The sequence below is a fragment of the Phascolarctos cinereus genome, unplaced genomic scaffold (genome assembly GCF_003287225.1).
Source record: "Phascolarctos cinereus isolate Bilbo 61053 unplaced genomic scaffold, phaCin_HiC Scaffold_726;HRSCAF=1367, whole genome shotgun sequence".
In the NCBI taxonomy this organism is placed as follows: Eukaryota; Metazoa; Chordata; class Mammalia; order Diprotodontia; family Phascolarctidae; genus Phascolarctos; species Phascolarctos cinereus.
Genome location: NW_027556098.1, coordinates 421405659 through 421427878, shown reverse-complemented (window position 1 = coordinate 421427878; position 22220 = coordinate 421405659). Strand labels below are relative to the sequence as shown.

Below are 22220 nucleotides of genomic sequence, written 5' to 3'. Positions count from 1 at the left end.
TCTCTTTGTTTTCCTTGGCTGCCTTCAAGTCTCAAATGAAATCCTAGCTTCTACAGGAAACCTTCCCTATTCTTGAATTCTAACACCTTCTCCAGGTTGATTATTTCCTATGTATTCTATCTACAGCCTGTTTATACGTAGTCATTTACATATTATGTTCCCCAATAGATTGCAAGCTCCTTGAGGGTCAGGACTGTCTTTTGCCCTACTTCACATTCCTAGCACTTAGCAAAATCTCTAGTACACAGTAGGTGCTTAATAAATGGTTATTGATTGGTTTATAATTGCATTGATAATAGTTCTTAAGTTTTTTAAAGTTGCTCTTTTTTTCAATATTGTTATAATCATTGTGTAAATTGTTCTGATTACATTCACTCCTCTATTGCAATTCATGTGAACCTTCCTACACATCTCTGAATCCACCCCTTTCATTATTTTTATGATGAAATAATAGTTACATTCTTATGCTTTGATATATTTGATAGGTCTGAGATAGATAGATTGATAAATAGAAGGAAAGAAAGAAAGATATCACAGGCCCCCTAAACTACTTGACTTAAAAAAACAAGATTACTGACACCACAATTGATAAATTGTGTAAACAACAATCAAGCAGATGTAAATGATTATTTTCAATGTATAAGTGGTGAAACAGAGTTATCTACATCCATCATCTATACATCCATTACTGATAACTTTTCAATTCTGGAGACACTGCCTCACTGTATAGTCTTCTTGGAATGTCTACCAGAGATCTTATGTTTCCTAACACACACACACACACACACACAGAAAAAGTAGAAAGAGTGGTGAGCTAGACATAATAAGAAAAGAGATTTTTTCTAGTTTACTTTATAAATATTTTATAAACTGTGTTGCGGGCTCAGCGTTTATTGATTAATGTGGTATATTTTAATCTAAATGATTTGTGGGGAAATATATATTCATTAATCTTCTTAGAACTAGAGATGATAATGAATAATAAAATGAACCAGCAAAAGGAAATGGGTGGGGGTGTCCATAGCAGGTATTGACAAAATGCTCAGTTGTGCTGGTAAATGACATTCACAGTATTCCTATGATCTATCGGCTTTGTAACTCTGTCAGCAAAGACAATAAGGCAATGCTAGTCAACTTATTCTTGATGGAGCCATGCTCATTCTTTGTGATCCTTGCTTCCTTTTCTAGATGTTCATTTGGGATTATATATACATACATATACATATACATACATACATACATACATATATATATGTGTGTGTATATATATATATGTGTGTGTGTGTGTGTGTGAGTGTGTTTGTGTGTGTGTGTGTGTGTGTGTATTCTAAAATTTCTGCTGGAACTAAAGTCAAACTAATAATCCTGTGGGTTATAAATTCTATTCTCTTCCATTGGTTTTGAAAATTTGCCCAACATTGGCCTTCCTCCAATCCTCTTATCCAATTCCCCACAATATTTCATATGTCACTGGCATTTACTCAAAAATGACATCTATCAGTTCTTTCTGTAGCTGGGGGGATATAGGTCACAGGAGAGGCACCACAGCATAGTGGAAATACTGTCTCAAATACTGTCTCACTAATTTTCTAGATGTGTGACACTTTTAAATGACTTAACCTCTTTGAGACTCCATTTTCTCCACTATAAATTGCAGAAAATAGTACCTCATAAAGTTGTGATGAGAGATCAAAATAATGTAAAGAAAGCACTTTGTCACCATTAGAGAATTATATCAATATTTTGTTGTTATTGTTCAGTTATTCAGTCATATCCTACTCTTGGTGACCCCATAGATGTTAGAAGCCAGGCCCTTCTGTCCTCTGCCTCTTAAAGTCTGTCCAAGCTCATGTTCATTGCTTCCATGACACTATTTATCCTTCTCATCCTTTGCCATCCACTTTGCTTTTTGCTTTCAATCTTTTCCAACAGAAAGGTCTTTTCCAGTTAGCCCCGTCTTCTGATTATGTGGCCAAATTTGAGCTTCAGCATTTGACCTTCCAGTGAATAGCCTGAATTAATTTCTTTAAGTATTGACTGATTCTCTGGCACCACAGTTCAAAAGCATCAGCTCTGCAGTGCTCAGCTTTCCTTATAGTTCAACTTTCATAGCCATGCATTGCTACTGGAAAAGCCTCAGCTTTGATCACACGAATCTTTGTCCACTGGAGAAGGAAACAGCAAACCACTCCAGTATCTTTGCCAAGAAAACCCTATGGACAGTATTAAAATGTTATCAATATTACCTATGATTATCCAAGTTAGTTTAATTGAATTCATGAAAGGTTGTCTTTTACTATGCTATCTCCTCCCTAACTCTGACTAATAAAAGCCTAGGAGTCATTCTTACATTCTTTCCAGCACTAAAGTCATCATCCTTGGTGGAAAAAAAAGAGCCAAATATACACTGAGCAGCCTTCCCTCTCTTGTTGGTGATTATCATGTCAACCAAGCTTAACACTGGTCTTTCCTTTTCTTTGACCTCATTTTTCTGCGCCATAGAGCTCAAAGAAAACTCTCTCATTTGCTTTCCTTATCAGCCTCAGCTTATTGTTGTCTTTAGAAACACAATAAATTTAGTGTCCTATCTTACACACATCCCACTAAGTACCTTGGAGAGTGTCTTTCAATAAATACCACTGATATTAAAAAAATAAGGAAACTCTGATTTTAGAAACTTCTTTTTCATTGTCAACTCTTAGCAAAACTTCAAAGTCAACCAAGTTGACTTTCAGGGTGTGCAGCCTCTTCATGCTGTGCTGTTTTCCCACACTTGGTGCCCCTCTGATACCACCTTCTCAGGCAACTAGACTCTTAAGATCCATCCTTCTTACCCCTTATTAAAATTTGCTTTCAAGGGAGCGTCTCTAACTCATTTGTCAAAAATAACCCATGCTTATTAGTTGAAATGTCACTCTTAGGTTTATTTCAACACTTCTCCTATAAATTATAAGAAGAAAGACAGTGTCTTCCACTGGAGGAATCAGCATACACATTTTCTAGAATGTATAGTTCTGAGAGATATTGAAATGAAACGTAATTTTTAAAAAATTAATGAAGTGTCCTAGATTCTTGAAAGAAGCATTGTGGTATAGTTGAGAGGGTACTGGGTTTGGGGTCAGGAAGAGCTGGGTTCAAATCCCCTATCAAACACTTACTAGCTATGTGACTTTGGGAAAACCATTTCACTTTGCAGTTGCAAATTAAGTTGTAAATCACAGTTGTAAAATTAGGTAAAATAAGTAAAATTGAGGCACTAGACTCACTTGCTTCTTAGGATATTCCAAGATACCTTCAAAGTCTGTAATCCTGTCTTAAGGAGAATTAATAAGTGAATCCATCCAAATGAATACAACTAGTGTATTTGAACTTAGCAAAGTAACTGTTGTTTGACTGAACTGACCAAATTAGGAGGTTGTTCTGCTCCTATGTTTTCACTGCTCTGTGGAAATGGCTCTACAATCCAGCCAGCCTGACTTGAAGTAGGCCACCCTAGTACCAAGAACTGCCAAAAATAGTCCTGGTTTCTAAATACTCCTGTGAAGATGAGCTGTTCTGTCCTTAGGTTGAGCCAGACTGCATCTGATTAGAATGTCTACTTGCTCAATCCACTTGGGTGACTGACATAGCAATGTCTTGGCTTATTCAACATGTCAAGTCCATTTCTCCTTGTTGCCGTGACCTTAGATTAGATGTAGAGAATTCTAAAATAGACAGTGGATTTGATCCATTTGATGAGGTGCTAATGATGGACCCCTAACAGGCTCTGGACTTTCCCTCCTGGAGTTTGCCTGAGGCTCATCTCAATATAATTCTTTCAACTGTCCTTGAATTGTGGCTCATTGAACCCTGCCCCAATCTTCAATTCTCTGTTACCTCTAACCTGGCCCAGCCCTGCCTCTGCTACCTCTGGATTGCCCCAGTCCACTTCACACCCTTAATTCTATCTAGACCACTTCTGTGTTACCTCTCCGTCACCCCAGACTACTTGGCCTCTCCTAGATTACATCCAGATCTCCCCACAGTCTTTATCTAGAAAAGGTCCCCATTGCCTCCATTAAATTGCTCAGATTCCTTAAGAGTATGGCCAACTTCTATTGGTGATATAATAAACCTTGTCTCTGGCTGAAAGAAGGCTTGAGAGAAATTCTTTAAGGCAGGACCTGCTTCTTTTGCCCTTGTATTTTGGGGTTCCCCCACACACCTGGAGCCATCAAGGACTTCCCCTTTTCCCCTCCTATAACCATGGCATGAGCTTGGGATGGAAATTCCCTTCTCTGCAGGTGGAAATTCTTCTCCTCCTTCAAGTCCTAAATCAACTGTGAGCCCTGTCACAGGATCTTCTCTATCCACAAGATGACTGCAAACCGTTCTTCCTTATTTACGTATGGCTTTCTGAGAACAGCACACCTGGACAGCTCTTCTGCCCTGATCACATTTTACTGAGCTGGCTGCTTGTTGGGTTGCTCATATTTAGTTGAAAGCTCTTTGTAAGCAGCTTTCAACTCTTAAAATGATGGTAAACCCATAAGTCAATCAATAAACATTTATTAAGTGTCTGCTATTTGTGAGGTACTATGTTAAGCACTGGGTATATGAAGAAAACAAATGACTGTCTGTCCTCAATGAAGTCATACAATCTACGAGGCTGTGAGCACTAGCCTCACCCAGAGCATGCACTTAATACATGCATATATCATTATTCTATGTAAATGCTCTTTGAACCACTTTCTGTAGGTAGGCACAGTACCGTCAAGGTCCAGTTCATCACCACCAGAGAAGAATAACCTTCCATTTTCCTAAACCCCTCATTTCACCATCTCCCCTTATCCAGAACATCCTGTGTCATGAAGATCTTAGTCCATAGTCAAGCAGAATTATTCTTTTTCTGCTTTTAACAGAGATTAGTCACCATCATTTGCTTCAGTAATGGTTCCTGGTCTAAAAGGGAGGATATCCAGTAGCACTCAGCCTTATGTTTTTTACAGACAAAGTTGGATCTACTCTTTTGCATAGAGAAAGCAATGCCTCTCCCCCATTCAGTCACTTCATTGAAAGAAAAAAGAAAAAAAATGAACTCAATCAAATTGGTGGAGAGGCATGATTAATATCTGACAAAAGGACCATGCATTTTACTGTCTTGTGGTCCAGAAGCGATGAGAAGGTATTATCTAAATGTTGCCCAATTTTTACGTTCTTATCACATCCCCTGACCTATCTGCCTTTTTGCACACATACCTCTGACCCTTCCAGGAGCTAGAATCTAATAGGTGCAAACATATAAACTATATAAAATATTGCTTGCAGGGGCTCTATAAAGCTCCTCCCAACTTCTGCAGCCCTAGGAATTAAAGATATTCTGGGGCCGAACTTGGTAGAGTGATGTACAAACATTTTAGGGAAAGCATTTTAGTTTAAAAGAAAAAAGAAGTGTCAAACGATGAGTACAGTGGAATAATGAGGTGGGCTGACTTGAATTAGTGAGTTTCCTGGTAGAAGAGACATGTAAGAAGAGGCTAGATAACCACTGGTCCAGAACATTGTGAAGGGAAACCTTCCTGTACTGGGAAGAGAGTTGAAGCAGCTGATCACAAAGGTCTCTCTCAGTTCGTGACTCAGGGATTCCAGATGAACTAAAAAGAAACATTCAACTAGCAAGGCAGCTGCTTTGTTGCTGAATTGAATCCCTGATCTTTTCATTTCATTCCAAACAGTTTTACACACTAGCTTCACATAGACACTGCTCATGTAAATACTGCCACTGTTATGGTTTTGGAATCAGAAGACTTGGGTTTGGCTCTCGCTGCCCTTACTCATCTCTGTGTGTGCCATAGGAAGACTGGCATTCTGTTTTTTATGTGCAAAATGAAGAAAGTGGGTCAAATGGCCTCTGGGGTCCTATTACTCTATAAATGTTAGGTTTTATTTTTTTTCTCATTTGACTGGGACTCTGGTCTGTAATGTTAAGACATCTGATCACCGCGGTCACTCAGACTTTATGTGTAGATGAATATCAATCAGGTCGTTTTGGCAAATTCCCTAAAGGCATGATTGGAGGTGTCTAATCTATCCAACTGCCCCATGAAAACTCAGGTTGAGGTGGTAAAAGAACTAATTCTTTCTAATGAAGAATAAATGATATCTGAGGGCTGAGAAAAAGTCTATTTGTTGAAAATAATGTTGGGAAATGGAATAGATTCACTGAATTAAGTAATTAAGTCAGGAAGCTCTGTATGTCACCACTTGCTTACCACATACATATATGTGGACACACACACACATACATACACATACTCTTACAAAGAAGGCATACATAGACTCCAATATCTTCTCCAACTCAGTATCTTTTGAAGCAATAATCCCTCCCTGATATCACCTTGCTCTTCATCATGGCTCCACTTTGCTTTAATGTAAAGTAAACAATTGATAGAATTCTGGACATTTTTCTGTTGTGCAGTACAGTACTTGTTCCTAGCTGCCCAACAGTCATGGTACAGAGCTGAGGAATCAAGTACAGAATACCTGTCTTTTGAGGTATGAAGCTGGGGATCTGAGATCCGGTGTGAGGAATGGAGTGTCTGACATCAGTGTGAGAGGTAGCATGGCTCAGAAGATGGCATACTGCCTGACTCCAATGCCACCCTTGGGTGCTGTGCCACTCTGAGGTCACTTACTCTTGCCCATCTTCTTTTTACATCTGTCCTCCATATTTCCACACACAGCTGCAGAGCTGCCTCTAGCCTCCCACTTCTCTCACCTTCACTGGGTGATATGTTATCACACAATGTCTCCCTCAAGCAATCACAGACTCCTTATGTGAGAAGGGTCTACCAAAGGTGACCTCTTTCCTACATTGCAGGAGGGCCATGCCTACCCTGTTCTTGACAAGAGAACCTACTTTTTGTGAATATCCTCAGAGAAAGAGGCTCCACAGACTGTTAGTCACTTATCCATATCTGTCTAATTTAAATTTCAGGGAAGGTAGCATCACAGGATGGAGAGAGTTGTTGATTTGAAATAATTAGAAGACATATAAATACCTGGATTTTAGCCACAACTTTGATTTCTCTGAACCTCAGTTTTCTCATCTTTAAGTTGGGTAAAAATTTTTGGATTTTTTATATCAAAAGTCTCTTGAGAAATAAATGTTCTGCATAAGGAAAATACTGTAAAAACATGAACTGGTATTAGTAATTATTTGTTGAAGAATGTCTTAATATCTAGTCCTCAATGGAAATTGGCAATGACTTTGTACAGATTGTCCCCACACTTGCTTGACATGCAGCATGCAGCAATGAACTTGGAGTCAGAATGGCCTGACTTTTAATTCTAACTCAGACAGTTCCTGGTTATGAGAAACTAGGAAAGCACATTATCCTCACTTGGCCTCAGTTTCCTCATCTGAAAAATGAGCAAGTTGGACCTGATGATCTCAAAGTGTCCTTTCAACTCTAAATGTGTGATCCCAGTGATCCCAGGTTTGATGCCTCTCTCACCTTTACAAGTGAAGATGACTAACAGAGTACTAGGCTGCTACTGCTCAGCTGGCCCTGATGCAACTCCTGAAGATAGCTGCTGGAGGGAAAGGCAGATCTGACATCCTACATGTATTCTCTGGTACTGTCAGGTGTGCTCCCATGTCCTCCTGCAGTGATTGTGCTGCCCAAGTCCTCAGAGACCACCTGTACAATCATCTGCCATCTCTGCCCCAAACACTTCCCCTGAGCTCATTTACTTGTACATCCCTGGCCCTTAACAGAGAAACATGCCATCATCCCCATATTGTCTTCTCTCTGGAGATGATTGTTGGCTTGCACTTCCACCCAGAACAGTCCAAAAGGGAATACACTGACACTCAATCACTGAAAAATGCATTGAGAAGAGAATTTCTAAGCTGACTGTAGCTTTAGACATTATCTACTCCAACCCCTTCACTTTAAAACTATGAGTATTTTCCAGACATGAGAAGGAAACTTGCTTAACTTGACATTGAAGGTCCTTGGTAGAATGAGGAGGGCAACCTACATGTCTGTCAATGGGGGCAGTTTTAGAATTGTAGATTTGGAAGCTGAGGTGTGCTGGAGCCAGTTTCAACTGGGTGACAAGAGCTGATTCTTACATTTTCAATGTGAATATTTACACTTCGGAAATCCACAAATTGCTACAAATCAGGGCATAATTCATTGTTTTGCTGATTTTCTGGACTTAAAATGATCAAAATGCTATTAATTCAGATTAAAAGAAAATTGTGTAAAGCATACTTTTTTGGGGGAGTCAGTTGTTAGACATTTACCAGCACAGTCTTGACTGGAAGGCTCTTTTCTTTTCATTTCAGGAGAAGCAATCCGACCCAATGACAACAGCACCAGAACTAGTGATGAGGAGGGTTGCTGAACCAGCTGAAATTCCCTTCACTTCTCAGGGCATTCAACAGTCCAATGGGCATATTGATATTGCATTTTTACTGCTTCCTTTAGAGGTATTGTTGGAAGAAATGAGGATCCCCGTACTTTCACTAGCCATTGAGTTTACTGTTCCTCCAAATCTACTGGGGCACAATGACTCCTAGGATCTGCCAGACAATGCAATATGATTTCCTTATGTTACTGTTTGAAGGTCTAATGAATTCATGGAAGTGGCCACGGTCAGCTCCAGAGCCAGAACAGCTCAGAAGATAGCAAACACAACGCTGGCCTCCACTCCAAGAATCCCTGATGTTGCTCTACTCAGACATACCCTGACTCTTCTACCTCCCCCTTTCACACATCCGTACTCACAATGCAAACATACACCTTGGAGGTCAGACAGGGAAATCTTGGCTAAAGTTAATATTCTTAGGATACTGATCTGGTAGCTGTGTCAATGGATATGTACAGCTTAATAAATTTGTAGGTATAACTCCAAATTTCTTTCCAGAGTGCCTGGACAAGTTCAGAGTGCAACCAAACATATCAATATATCCATTTTCCCAAACCACCTCTAGAATTCATCAATTTCCTTTTCTGGTAACCTTGCCAACCTTATGAGTGTGAGTGGAAGCCTCATAGTTTCTTTAATTTGCATTTCTCTAATTTGAAGTATTTTTAAAATATGGCTATTGATAACTTGAATTTCTTCCTCTAAAAATTGCTTGTTCATACCTTTGATCATTTATCACTTGGGGAATATCTCTCATTGTTATTAATTTATTAATTTTCTGTACATGTTGGGAATGGGAATTTATCAAAGAGACCTGCAAATACTTTCACCATTTACCTGCTTCAATTCTAATTTTAGCTGCATTGGTTTTGTTTCTGCAAGAATGTTTAAAATTTAGTTTATTAAAAATTATCCATTTTATCTTTGACTTTCTCTGTTACTTCTTTGACTATGAACACTTTTTGTATCCATAGATTTGAAAGACTACTTTTTTCTTCCTCACTCCTACGATTTGTAATGTCATCCTTTATGCCTAATTGATGAAACCATTTGGAGCTTATCTTAGTATATGATGCGAGAGGTTGGTCTGTACTAGTGTCTATTTGACCACTTCCCAGTTTTTTCCGAGGCTTTGTTTTCTTCAAATAATGAGTCCTACCTACTAAGCTAGGATCATTGGGTTTATTAAACACTAAAATGCTGTGCTCATAACTTCCACATATTTTGTAAGAAATCTATTCCATTGATTCATTCCTCTATTTATTAGCCAACACCTAATTGTTTTGATGATTACTGTGTTCAAATTAGATTCGGTAAGCTTCATTCCTTCCCAGTTTTTCATTATTTCCCTTGCTATTTTTTGCCTTTTGTACCTCCAGATGAATTTTGTTATCATTTTGTCTAGTTCTATAAGATAGTTCATCGGTATTATAAATAACCATTTATACAAACATATTAGTTTAGATAGTAATGCCATTTTATTCTATTAACTCACCTATCATGGGCACTCAATATTTCCCCAGTTATTTAATTATATTTGTTTAAAGAGCCTTTTTGTAGTTGGAGGAAGCCCAGGAAGCAGTGGGTGATCTTTGTCTTTCTAAATTAAGATCTTCCCCAGGTCTCAGTTTGTCTGAGGCAACACCCGTTCAATATTAAGGACAAGGTAAGAATTGAGGCAAAAGATGGCCTAATTTACCAAGCCTCTGTGGGTAATTGGTTAAATTTTGATGACTTAGAACCAGTGTAAATGAGAATGATCCCCCTGAACCCCATGAACCACAATTAGAATAAAGTCTGCTCTAAGAACGAGAGAGCTGCCCCATTCAAAATGAATACATGATTTTCTTCATTTTTGTTATGCAGGATATGTGTAGGAGTGAAGGTTGTAAATGATGGGAACAATTCAAACCTGAATACAAACTGTGAAATGAAAAGGGAGAGAGGGCCTCAAGAGAAGACTACAGCATGTACTGTGTGCAAAGGGAATTGTTATACACTAAAAATAAGTATAGAAAAGGTAGACAGCCCAGGCTCCCAAGGACTTCATGTTCTATTAGAGAGACAACAGAAAAGGAGGTAGTTCGGTAATATTGGAAAAATGAGAAGCAGAGGTTTGATAGGTTGAAGGATAAATTGATAGCACCAATATACATACATGTATGTATATATGTATATACATATACACATGCCTGCATATGTATTATAGACAAAAGGTTTTAGTACATTGGATTGGTTGTGAAATATTTATGATGTAGCATGCATAAAATATAAATAAAATTACAGAACAGTTACATTCTATATCAGTAGAGAGATGAACTCACATACGAACCAATAATCCAGAATCCTAACTAATTGCAATCAGTGGTTCAAAGGGAAAACCCAAGATCATCTGTAACCATACCATCACAAGAGATAGTTCTATTTATTCAGGATAAAAATATTATCTTTTGTCATTGCAGAAAAGGAGTGTGTGTGTGTGTGTGTGTGTGTGTGTGTGTGTGTGTGTGTATGAACTCTCTTCTGTCTGAGAGAAAGCCCTGCTGAACATGGAGAAGTTGGATTCCTGATAGTTGGCCAATGAGTAATTCATTGTGTCAACCTATGATACCAAGAACAATGCAGTTTCATAGTACCTTTGATGTAGCCATGACAATGAAAGATTTTTGCTATGAGTCACAGAGTTTTATATTATTATAAATATTATTTTAACATTTGGTTGCTACCCTCTACATATGAGATTGTTATCTAATGGAAGAATTGAAACATGAATCAATAGCATCATTCTTGGTATAAATTAAACCAGAATTCATGAAATAAATTCAACAAATAAATAGGATTGCCAATAGATTTTATTTGGGGAGGCAAATATGTGAGTTGGTTGAGTTCACTTCATTGTACATTTAAAGGTGGTAAGAAACATTTTTTTTTTGGTGTCCAACCAAAAAATGCGTGAATGCTACTTGGGATATTTTCCATACAGTATAGAGCTGTTATGCTGACCTCATTGTTGCATTCCTTTGAAACCTGGACAGCATACCAACACCATGCCAGGAAACTGAATTTCCTCCTCTTGAATTGTCTTGGGAAGATTCTGAAGATCATCTGGCAGGATAACATAGCAGAGAGTAAGGTATTTCTTGAACTAAACTGCCAAGAATTCAAACTCTGCTATGGAGAGCACAACTCCAATGGGTTGGTCATGTTGTTCTAATGCAAAACTTCCACTTCTCCACTTGGAGAACACACACTGGACAAGTGCTCACATGGTGGTCAGAGGAAGTGATAGGAGGATATGCAAAAGTTCTCTCTTAAGAACTTGGAATTGATTGTGTGACATGGGAGGCACTGGCACATGCCTGCCCAGTATGGTATGGCAAGGTTGAGCATGGGAGTAAGAATGGTATAGAAGATGGCTAAGACCTTGTCCTGACCAGGAGTTTGATAGGACTTTGGCCTCATGTATGTAAAGACAAATGGCCCATAGTACATGACAACCACAGTCAGATGGGAGGAACAAGTGGAGAAGACTTTTTTTCTGGGCCTCCACAAATTTAATGTGAAGCACAGTATGGAGAATCTGATCATAAGAGGCAAGAATGATGGAAAAAGGAATTAGGAGGAAGAACACAGCACTCACATAGACTCTTCCTTTGTAGTGTGATGTGTCAACACAGGAGAGTTTCAACATGGCTGGGATTTCACAGAAAAAGTGGTCAATGCTCCTTGTGCCACAAAAGGAGGGGGTTGCAGTGTGTAAGCTGTGTGAATTTTAGAGTTGATGGTTCCTGCAAGCCAGCAGCTAGCAGCCATGAGGACACTGATCTGATGGTTCATGAGGGTGAGATAATGCAGTGGGCGCCAGATGGCTACATAGCTATCATAGGACATGGCCTTGAAAAGAAAGCATTTAGCAACCAAAAATATGAGGGAGAGGAAGATCTGGAACCCACAATCTGCAAATGTGATGGGCTGCCAGCCAGATAGGAAAGTCATCTTGGGAATGATGTTGGAGATGTGCAAGATATCCATGTAGGAGAGATGGCTGAGGAGGAAGTACATTGGAATGTGGAGCTGGGTGTTGAGGCAGATAAGAAAAATCAAGACTGTGCTCCCCATGATTGCCACCATAAAAATGATGAGAATAAGCATTAAGAACAGTAGTCCGTACTGGTTTGGATACAATAGTCCCAGAAGGATGAAATCTCTAGTAAAAGTCTGATTCTTTTCCTCCCACATCAGTATTATTTCACTTTTTACCTAAAGGCCAAAACACAAGTTTTAGAAAAGGAAGTAGATTGTAAAAATACAAAGCCCAAAACCGAGTCTGTGGCTACAAATAGTGATTGTCAGCAAAAGTCAATTCATTGAAATAAGTCAGTAAGTTGCAACTCGAAGACATCAATCAAATGAATTACTTGAATTAACTGAGCCCGTGGGATTATCAGTTCATTGACTGAAGTGCTGAAAAAAATAAACTTGGCTCAGCTGGGTGGTTCTACATACATGTTCTTTTCCTAGTTGATTTCCTAGCTCGATAGGCAATCAGGAAGCTATTTCTGCCTCTCAATGCCTGGTCTCTACTCCCAGTTGAACAGTAAGAAACATTTTCCAGTGCAATGAAGGGATCAGAGACTAATGGAACTTTGGGGAAGAACTGTTTTAAAGTATGCAAATACAACAGATTCAGGAGGAAAAATTCCCTGAGCCAATCAAGGATTATTTTGTTAATATCATCATCATCACCCTCACCACCATCATCATCATTATTTTTTAAAATTTATTTTGTTTTTTATTTATAGAATAAAACAATGATTTCCATAACATAATATAATAAAAACATGATGGTACATGAAACTGCAAATCAGTTATGTACAACTTGCTATTTCTTTTAAATATATGATAACGTTTTCACATAAATTCTTTTTTTCCCCTTTTTTTCTTCCCTCCCCCCAACCCACCCTACAGATGGCTACCATTAGGCACAAATAGGTAAGCATATATGTAAAATTATTTCTTACATACTTCCATTTTTCAGTTCTTTCTTTGGATGCAGGTATCTTCTTTCTTTATATGTCAAAACGACTTAGTCACTCAAAGTCATTTTTAAAGTAATATTGCTGTTATTGTATACAATATTCTCTTGGTTCTACTCACTTTATTCCACCATTTTGTGCAAGTCATTCCATGCCTTTCTAAGATCATTGAGCTTTTCATTTCTTATAGCACAGTTGTATTCAATTATAACCATACACCACAACTTGTCTAGCCATTTCCAAATTTATAGTGATCCCTGTAATTTGTAGTTATTTGTCAACACAAAGAGAGCTACTATAAATATCCCATTCACATTCAAAGTTATATTTACTATTTTTGAATTTCCCTCCACCACATTTTTAGTATTTTCTTTCTCAGCCTCTCCTTTTTGAGCTATTATCTTTACCTTATCTTTCATTTCCCACTCTCCAACTCCCCATCTTATCTACTTCTCCAGCTCCCACCCTCCCTCTACCTTCCCAATCCCAATCCACATACCCCTCCAAAAATCCCTTCCCCATCCTGTCCTCCTACCCTCTCAAATCTCAATCTACATAGTCTTCTAAAAGTGCCTCCCCACCTTGTTTGCCAGTTTTCTTACCTCTCTACATGTTCAGAAGAATTCTACACACTTCCAACCATCTGAAGAACCACTGATTACAGCAAGTGGAAAAGTTTTGAATGAGGTGGATAAGTTCACTTATGTTGGCCTTGTACTTTCTTTTTTGTTTTCATTTCAGTTTATTTATTTTTAGTTTTCAAGATTCACTTCCACATGATTTTAAGTTCCAAATTTCCTCTCCATCTCTTCCCTCCTCATTCCCTAAAACAGCCTGCAATTTGATATAGACACTACATATACATTTATATTAAACTTATTTTCACCTTAGTCATGTTGCAAAGAAGAATTAGAACCAATGGGAGAAACCATGAGAAAGAAGAAAGGAACAAAAAAAAAAAGAAAAAAGAGAACAAACAATATACTTTGATCTGCATTCAGGCTCCATTGTTATTTTTCTGGAGGTGGACAGCATTTTCTATCATGAGTCTTTTGGAGTTGCTTTATTTATTTATTTATTGAAAGAAGAAAATGATTTTATTTACATTTCATATGTGTTATGAGTCCTGGCAGTTGTGTAAAAAGAAAGAAAAAAGTGACCAGTAATAAGAAAAAATAGACTGGCCAAACAAGAGCCCTTAACCAAACAGTAAAATGAAAAAATATAGATCAAACATAAGAAATGGTCACTATGAGTAAGAGTTTAGGGAGGAGGGAGTTAAAGGTTCCCAAAACGCCTATCCTAGATGTGCTTCTTTGTCAGGTCCTCTGACTTAAGATCTTAGCCTTTTACTTGGGTTATCAAGTAAGGTGCTAGACTTAAAACAAGGGAACTAAAAAAGCTAACATTCTGTGGGATAGCTTGTTCTATTTTCTGATGAAAAAGTCTGCTTGGAGTTGTTTTAGATCCTTATGTTGCTAAGAAGGGATAAGTCCATCAAAGTTAATCATGGCGAAATGTGACTGTTACAATGTTTTCCTGATTCTGCTCAATTCGTTCAACATCACTTCATCCAAGTCTTTCCAGGTTTTTCTGAAGTCTGCGTTCTCATCATTTTCTTATAGCATAATAGTATTCCATTACATTCATGTACCAGAACTTGTTTAGCCATTTCCCAACTGATGGTCATCCCCTCAATTTCCAATTCTTTGCCACCACAAGAAGAGCTACTATAAATATTTTTGTACCTGTGGATCCTTTTTCCATTTGTATGATCTCATTGGGATATAGACCTAGAAGTGGTATTGCTGGGTCAGAAGGTGTGCACATTTTTATAGCCCTTTGGGCATAATTCCAAATGGTTGGAATCTCCAACCAATCTCTCTAGAATGGTTGAATCAGTTCAGAACTCCACTAACAATGTATTAGTGTTCCAATTTTCCCACATCTTCTCCAGTATTTATCATTTTCCTGTTTTGTCATGTCAGCCAATCTGTTAGGTGTGATGTGGTACCTCAGAGTTGTTTTGATTTTCATTTCTCTAATCAATAGTGATTTAGAGAATTTTTTCATATGGCTATAGGTAGCTTTAATTTCTTCATCTGAAAACTGCTTTTTCATATTCTTTTACCATTTATTAATTGGGGAATGACTTGTATTCTTATATATTTGACTCAGTTCTCTGAGGACTTTATCAGAGACACTGCTTATATGTTTTTCAGGGATGTACACATTGATAATGAGGTTGACGCATGCATTTCCAGAGCTAGCTCAGTGTTTGGGAATCTCTGAAGGAAAGTGTGGGAAAGAAAAGATATTACACTGATGACCAAACTTAAGGTCTACAGAGCTGTTGTGCTGACCTCATTGTCGTATGCCTGTGAAACCTGGACAGTATACCAATTCCATGCCAGGAAATTGAATCACTTCCATTTGAATTGTCTTAGGAAAACTCTGAAGATTATCAGGCAGGGTAAGATACCAGACACTGAAGTCTTTCTTGAATTAAAGTGCCAAACATTCAAGCTCTGCTTCAGAGAGTATAACTCCAATGGGCTGGCCATGTTGTTACAAGGCCAAGTGTGCACTTGCCAAAAAGACAATATTATGGAGAACTCACACAGGGCAAGCATTCACATGGTGGTTAGAAGAAGTGATACAAAGATACTCTCAAGGTCTCTCTTAAGAACTTTGGGATTGATTGTGGACATGGGAGACACTGGCAGAGGACCACTCAGCATGGTGTGCCACATCAGAGAAAGTGCTATGCTCTATGTGCAAAGCAGAATTGAAGTAGCTCGAAAGAAACATGAGATGTGCAAATTTGGACAATCCATGCCAAATGTTCACATGGACTATTTGTGTCCGAACTGTGGTAGAACATTCTGAGCTCACATTGGTCTGATCAGCCACAGTTGGACACACTGTAATTTGACTTTAGCATAGTGATGTAATTTTCATCCTCTTGGAGAATGAAGGACAACAACCACCAATCACACTCTTCTAGATGTACACATTGTTTCCTCTTCGAACTGGATGAGAGTAAGTTTCCAACATTACTAGCCCTTCACCCCCCTCCCTTGTTTCCTCTGTAGTACTTCCTTTCGCACCACATTTTTATAATATAATTGCTTCCCTTTTCCTACATCATTTTTAAAAATCACCCTGTTGTACACAACTCAGGCCCAATCTTCTGTTCAAACTGCCTTAGTAATGATGACAGTTTTAAGTGCACTGCTAACATTTTCATGTATTATAACTGAACAGTTTGACCTTACTAAGTGCTTTATCATTAGTCTTTAATGTTTTCCTTATATTTCTTCTGGCTGTGTTATATTAAATTTTCCATTGAGTTCTAGGTTGTTTTTTTTTTTTTTGTTATACAAATACCTGAAAGTCTTTCAGTTCATCAAATGTCCATATTTTTCATTCAATATCATACTCAACTTTCCTGGGTAAGTTATTCTTGGGTGCAACCCCAGCTCATTTGCTCTTTGAAATATAATTTCCTAAGAGCTATGGTCTTTTAGAGTAGAAACTACTAGGTCTTGTGAAATCCTGACTATATTTCCACAGTGTTTAAATTTTTTTTCCTTGTTGCTTACAATGCTTTCTTCTTAAGCTGGAAGATTTGAAACCTGGCTTTGACATTCCAGTAAGTTTTCTCTTAGTATCTCTTTCAGGTGGTGAATGATAGATTTTTTTCTATTTCTACCTTACCCTCCTGTTCTAGAACCTCAGGGTAATTTTCCTTAATAATTTCTTGTAATGTTGTTAGGTAGTCTTACAATTTTTGTATTGTCTCTCCCTGATCTGTTGTTCAAATCAGTTGTTTTTCTAATAAGATGCTTCAGATTCTCTTCTATTTTTTCTAGTTTTATTATTTCTTGGTGTCTTATAATGTCATTTAATTCCTCATGCCCGATTCTAGTTTTCAAGGAGTTATTTTCTTCCTTAAGATTTTGTATCTCTTAACTTTGATTACATTAAATTAAAATTTTTTTTTGCACAAACAAGGCCAATGCAATGAAGATTAGAAGGGAATCAGAAATATGGGAAACAATTTTTCAGCCAGTGTCTCTGATAAAGGCCTCATTTCCAAAATATATAGAGAACTGAGTCAAATTTATAAGAATACAACTCATTCCCCATTTCATAAATGGTCAAAGGATGTGAACAGGCAATTTTCTTCAGTGTACTCTTCTGTCAGTTTTTGTCCTTCCTTCTTCAATTGCCCAATTGTGCTTTTTAGTACTTGTTTTCTTCAGTATATTTTTTTTCCAATTGGCCAATTGTATTTTTGAAGGACTCTTCTACCTCTCTCATTTGACTATTAAAATCCTTCTTGAGCTCTTCTAAGAAGGCTTTTTGGGCTTCAGACCAGTTCATATTCCCTTTTGTTGTTGCAGATGTGGGTTTGTTGACAATGTTGTCCTCTTCAGAATTTCTGTCTTGATCTTCACTCTTCTCATAATATGAATCTATGTACGTTTCTTTTTACTCATGGTGTTTCTTTATTCCCTGGCCTTTAAAGAGATTGAGCTCTCCTGCTGGGGAACAGAGGGTACTGACCCAAGCTTCTTGTGTTGGGAGCCTAGCTCTTGGTCACTGGCTTTGTGTGCTGGGGCCTCTTATGCTGGCAATTGGAGACTGTAGGTTTCTGGCAGCTTACCTCATGTTGGGCTGGAATCAGCAAGGCTGGAACTTTCAGGAAATTCTAGCTTGTCTGCTTTTCCTTTCCTTTAGCTTTCTTCAGCTCCTTTTAGATGGGTGCTGCAGGGTGTTTATCTTCCTGGGGCCCCCTGCAGTGTTGTCTCCCTGGTTTCTGCCAATGCACTGGGAGATTCCTTTGTGGTAGAGTGCCGAGGCACCTGGTGGTTTTCTGAGCTGGTTTCCACTGGCTTCCCCCCACCCCCTAGCCTCACTGAGGCACTCTGAGATCCAGGTGTTGGTGTTTGCCTGCTGCATCACTTGGGCTTCAGGATCTCCTCCTGGTATGTGAGGTGGGGCTTTACACTAACTTGCTGGGACACTCCAGTTCTGTACTGCTCTGCTTCCCCCAGGGTAAGAGGGGCCTTTCCTGTCAATCCCTCAAGCTACCTGGGCTACTGGACTGCTGCACCCCATTTTTCTTCTGGTTCAGCTGTTCCAGGGTTTTTCCTGGGGTGACATTTTCTGAGCTTTCAGAGGTTAATAAGGAAGTAAGAGTGACTCACCTCTTACTCCACCATCTTGGCTCCCCAAATGATATCTTTATTACTTGTGATTATCTAAGTTAGTTTAATTGAATTCATGAAGTTATCTCTTACTATGCTATCTCCTCCATAACTGACTAATGAAAGCCAAGGAGTCATTTTTCTTATGTTCTTTCCAGCACTAAAGTCATCATCCTTGGCAGAAAAAAGGGAGCCAAATATAAACTGAGCAGTCTTCACTCCTCTCTCTTGTCAGTGTTTATCATGTCAACCATGCTGAGCACTGGTCTTGCCATTTCTTTGATCTCACTGTTCCACCCCATAGAGCTCAAAGAAAACTCTCTTAATTGCTTTCCTCACCAGCCTCAGCTTATTGTTATCTTTAGAAATGCAACGAATTTAGTGTCCTATCTTACACACCTCCCACTAAGTACCTTGGAGTGTGTCTTTCAATAAATATCACTAAGATAAAAAAAATAAGAAAACTCTGATAGTAGAAGCTTCTTTTTCATTGTCAATTTTTAGCAAAACTGCAATGTCAGCTAAGTTGATTTTTTAGGGTGTGCAGCCTCCTCATGCTGCACTGTTTTTCCACATTTGGTGCCCTTCTGATACCACCTTCTCAGGCAACTGGACTCTTAAGATCCATCCTTCTTACTCCTTAGCAAAACCTGCTTTCAAGGGAACACCTCTAAGACATTAGTGAAAAAGCATACATGATTATTAGTTGAAATGTCACTCTGAGGGTTATTTCAACATTTCTCCAAGAAATTATGAGATGGTAGAGAATGCATTCCACTGGAGGAATCAGTGTACACATTGGATTTTCTAGAATGTATTGTTCTGAGAGATACTGAAATGCAAAGTAATTAAAAAAAATTAGCAAAGTGACAAGTCTTTGAGGAGCATACGGGAGGTGAATGAGACCTTGGGCCCTCCTGGGCAGCAACCTGGCCCACCCTGGCCCTCAGTCTTTGAGTCTTTGGGGTCCTGATTCTCTTCATACTCCCACTGTGGGTGGGTCCCTTGAGACCTTGTCCCCTATCCCCACAGGCCTCCACAGCCTGCATGGTGTGTGGATCCTGCAGACTAGCAGGCCTGGCAGCAATTGTAGAGGTCATCTCCATGCTGTGTCTTTGTCATGACACTGGGAAAAAAGTCAGCCTGGACCCTGTGTCTCTGACAGCCTGTCAGCTAGACTCTCAAGACCTTTGTCCTGTTATCTTCAGGCATCCTCAGACCTTGCAATGCTTGCGGCCCAAGATTGCTGAGCTTCAGAGTAACCCATAGAGATGTGGACATCAACCTCTTCACCCCAGAAGATTCCTTCCCCAGCTTTCTCCCCACAGGACCAGATTGCACAATGGATCTGGGAGAGCCTTCTGGGACTTGGTCTGCTTCCTATGCCTCCAGTCTCTGGCAGACAACTCTGTCTCAGAAATTCTGAGGTCACTTGGCCGCCACTAGTTTTAGTGGCCTGTTCTTAAAAAAGATTTCCATGCCACCTTCAGCCTTTAACCCAATAATAAAAGCAGGCAGTAGGGGGAAGACCAGGCTTTCATGTTACAACTAAACCTGGGAGAAACTCAAGAGGAAAAACTCTTACTCCTTTCCCTATAATAAAACTTTGGTTTTATAAGGATTGTAGGGATTCTTTGGCACTTGGGATTATATGGGCCACCTCTTTGGTGTTATAGCAAGTTTGACTGCCTACTAACAAAGTAAGGTAAAAGAGAATTTTTATTCAAGTTCCTAGTAGTGAAACAAAACAATAATGTTCTACAAGTAGTGTACGGAAAAAAAATTAACAAAGTGTCCTACATTCTAAACAGAAGCGTTGTGGTATAGTTGAAAGGGCACTGGATTTGGACTCAGGGAGAGCTGGGTTCAAATCTCCCATGAAACCCTTATTAGCTATATGACTCTAAGAAAACAATTTCACTTAACTACATCTCAGTTGCAAATCTCAGTTGTAAAATTAAATAAAATCAGCAAAATTAAGGCATTAGACTCACTTGTTTCTAAGGACCTTCCAAGAGACATCCTAAATCTCTAATCCTATCTTGGGAGAATTAATCAGAGAATCCATGCAAATAAATACAACTGGTATGTTTGAACTTAGCAAAGTAACTGTTGTTTGATTTAACTGACCAAATTAGGAGGTTGTTTAACTACTGTGTCTTCACTCTTCTGAGAAAACGACTTTACACCCAGCCAGCCCGATTTGAGGTAGGCTGCCTTGGTACCAAAACCTTCCTAAAATAGTCCTGGGTTCTAAATACTGATATATAGATGAGATGTTCTGCCCTTAGGTTGAGCCAGACTGCATCTGATTAAAATGTCTACTTGCTCAATCCACTTGGGTGACTGACATAGCAATGTCTTGGCTTATTCAGCTTGTCAAGTCCATTTCTGTTTGTTGCTGTGATCTTAAATTAGATCTAGAGAATTCTAAAATAGACAGTGAATTTGATCCATTGATTGAAATAAACAATATTTTGTTCCTAGAGTTATTGTTTTGGCAAATTCCAAATCTGTGATTCTCCACTGTTGATAAGATAAAGCAAAGACTTCTTTATCCTGGCATTTAAGTCCCCTAAAAAGCTAGTTCTAATTTCTCTATCCAGTCGCATTTCACAGTACTCCCCTCAATGCCTTCTTTGTCATGCATTATCATACAGTTCAAACCATCACACATTTCTGAAGGGCCTGCAATGTAAAAGACTCCATTTTGCAAGGGGAGGGATCCAGAGACAAAGGAAAAGTTGGCATTCCCCCATCCCACTTGGAGTCATCAAGGACTTCCCACTTTCCCTTCCTACAGTCTGTGCCATGTGCCTGGGATGGAAATTCCCTTCTCTGCAGGTGGAAATTCTTCTCCTCCTTCAAATCCTAACTCAACTATAAGCTCTTCCATGGGATCTTCCCTATCAGATGGCTGTGAACTGTTCTTCCTTATATTCTTATGGCTTTATGAGAGTACCATGCTTAAACAGCTCTTTTGCTCTGATCACATTCTACTGAGCTGGCTGCTTGTTGGGTCACCCATATTTAATTGTAAGCTCTTTGCAAGCAGCTTTCATCTCTTAAAATGGTTGTAAACCTGATATCAGTGAATCAATAAACATTTATTAAGTGCCTCCTATGTTCCAGGTACAATGCTAAGCACTGAGTATATAAAGAAAAGCAATGACAATCTGTCCTCAATGAACTAATACAAACTAAGGGCTGTGAGCACCTAGCGAGAACTACCTAGCAGCAGGAGTTATGCTTTGCAGTGACATCCTTCCAGGAAAAATTTACTAGAATTAAGAGGAAAATGCCCTCCCTGGTTTGCCAGAAAATAGGGACCTAGGGAAAATTGCTTTGACTGTGTAGAGCTAAGGAAACCAGTTCTCCCAACTGCTTTAGATGCTGATGTTTTGAACTCTCAATGCCTGAAGAGAGTCTAACAAGACTTGTTTTATGTCAGCTCCTTATTTGTTTTGTTAATATTTGTTGTGAGTCTTTCATGTAAAGTATTTCTTATTTCAATTTTTAGTTTTTAGTTGAGAATTTATTTTTTCTCTCT

At 38.7% G+C, this 22220-nt stretch overlaps 1 protein-coding gene across 1 annotated transcript; it reads right to left on the bottom strand.

Annotated features, from left to right (window-relative positions):
* Positions 1 to 11691: 11691 nt before the first annotated feature.
* On the bottom strand, positions 11692 to 12657 carry LOC110219830 (olfactory receptor 2AJ1-like). The gene is given in 3 exon segments (XM_021003539.2): positions 11692 to 11946; positions 11948 to 12157; positions 12160 to 12657. Coding segments are annotated over 3 exon segments (963 nt in total).
* Positions 12658 to 22220: the final 9563 nt, after the last annotated feature.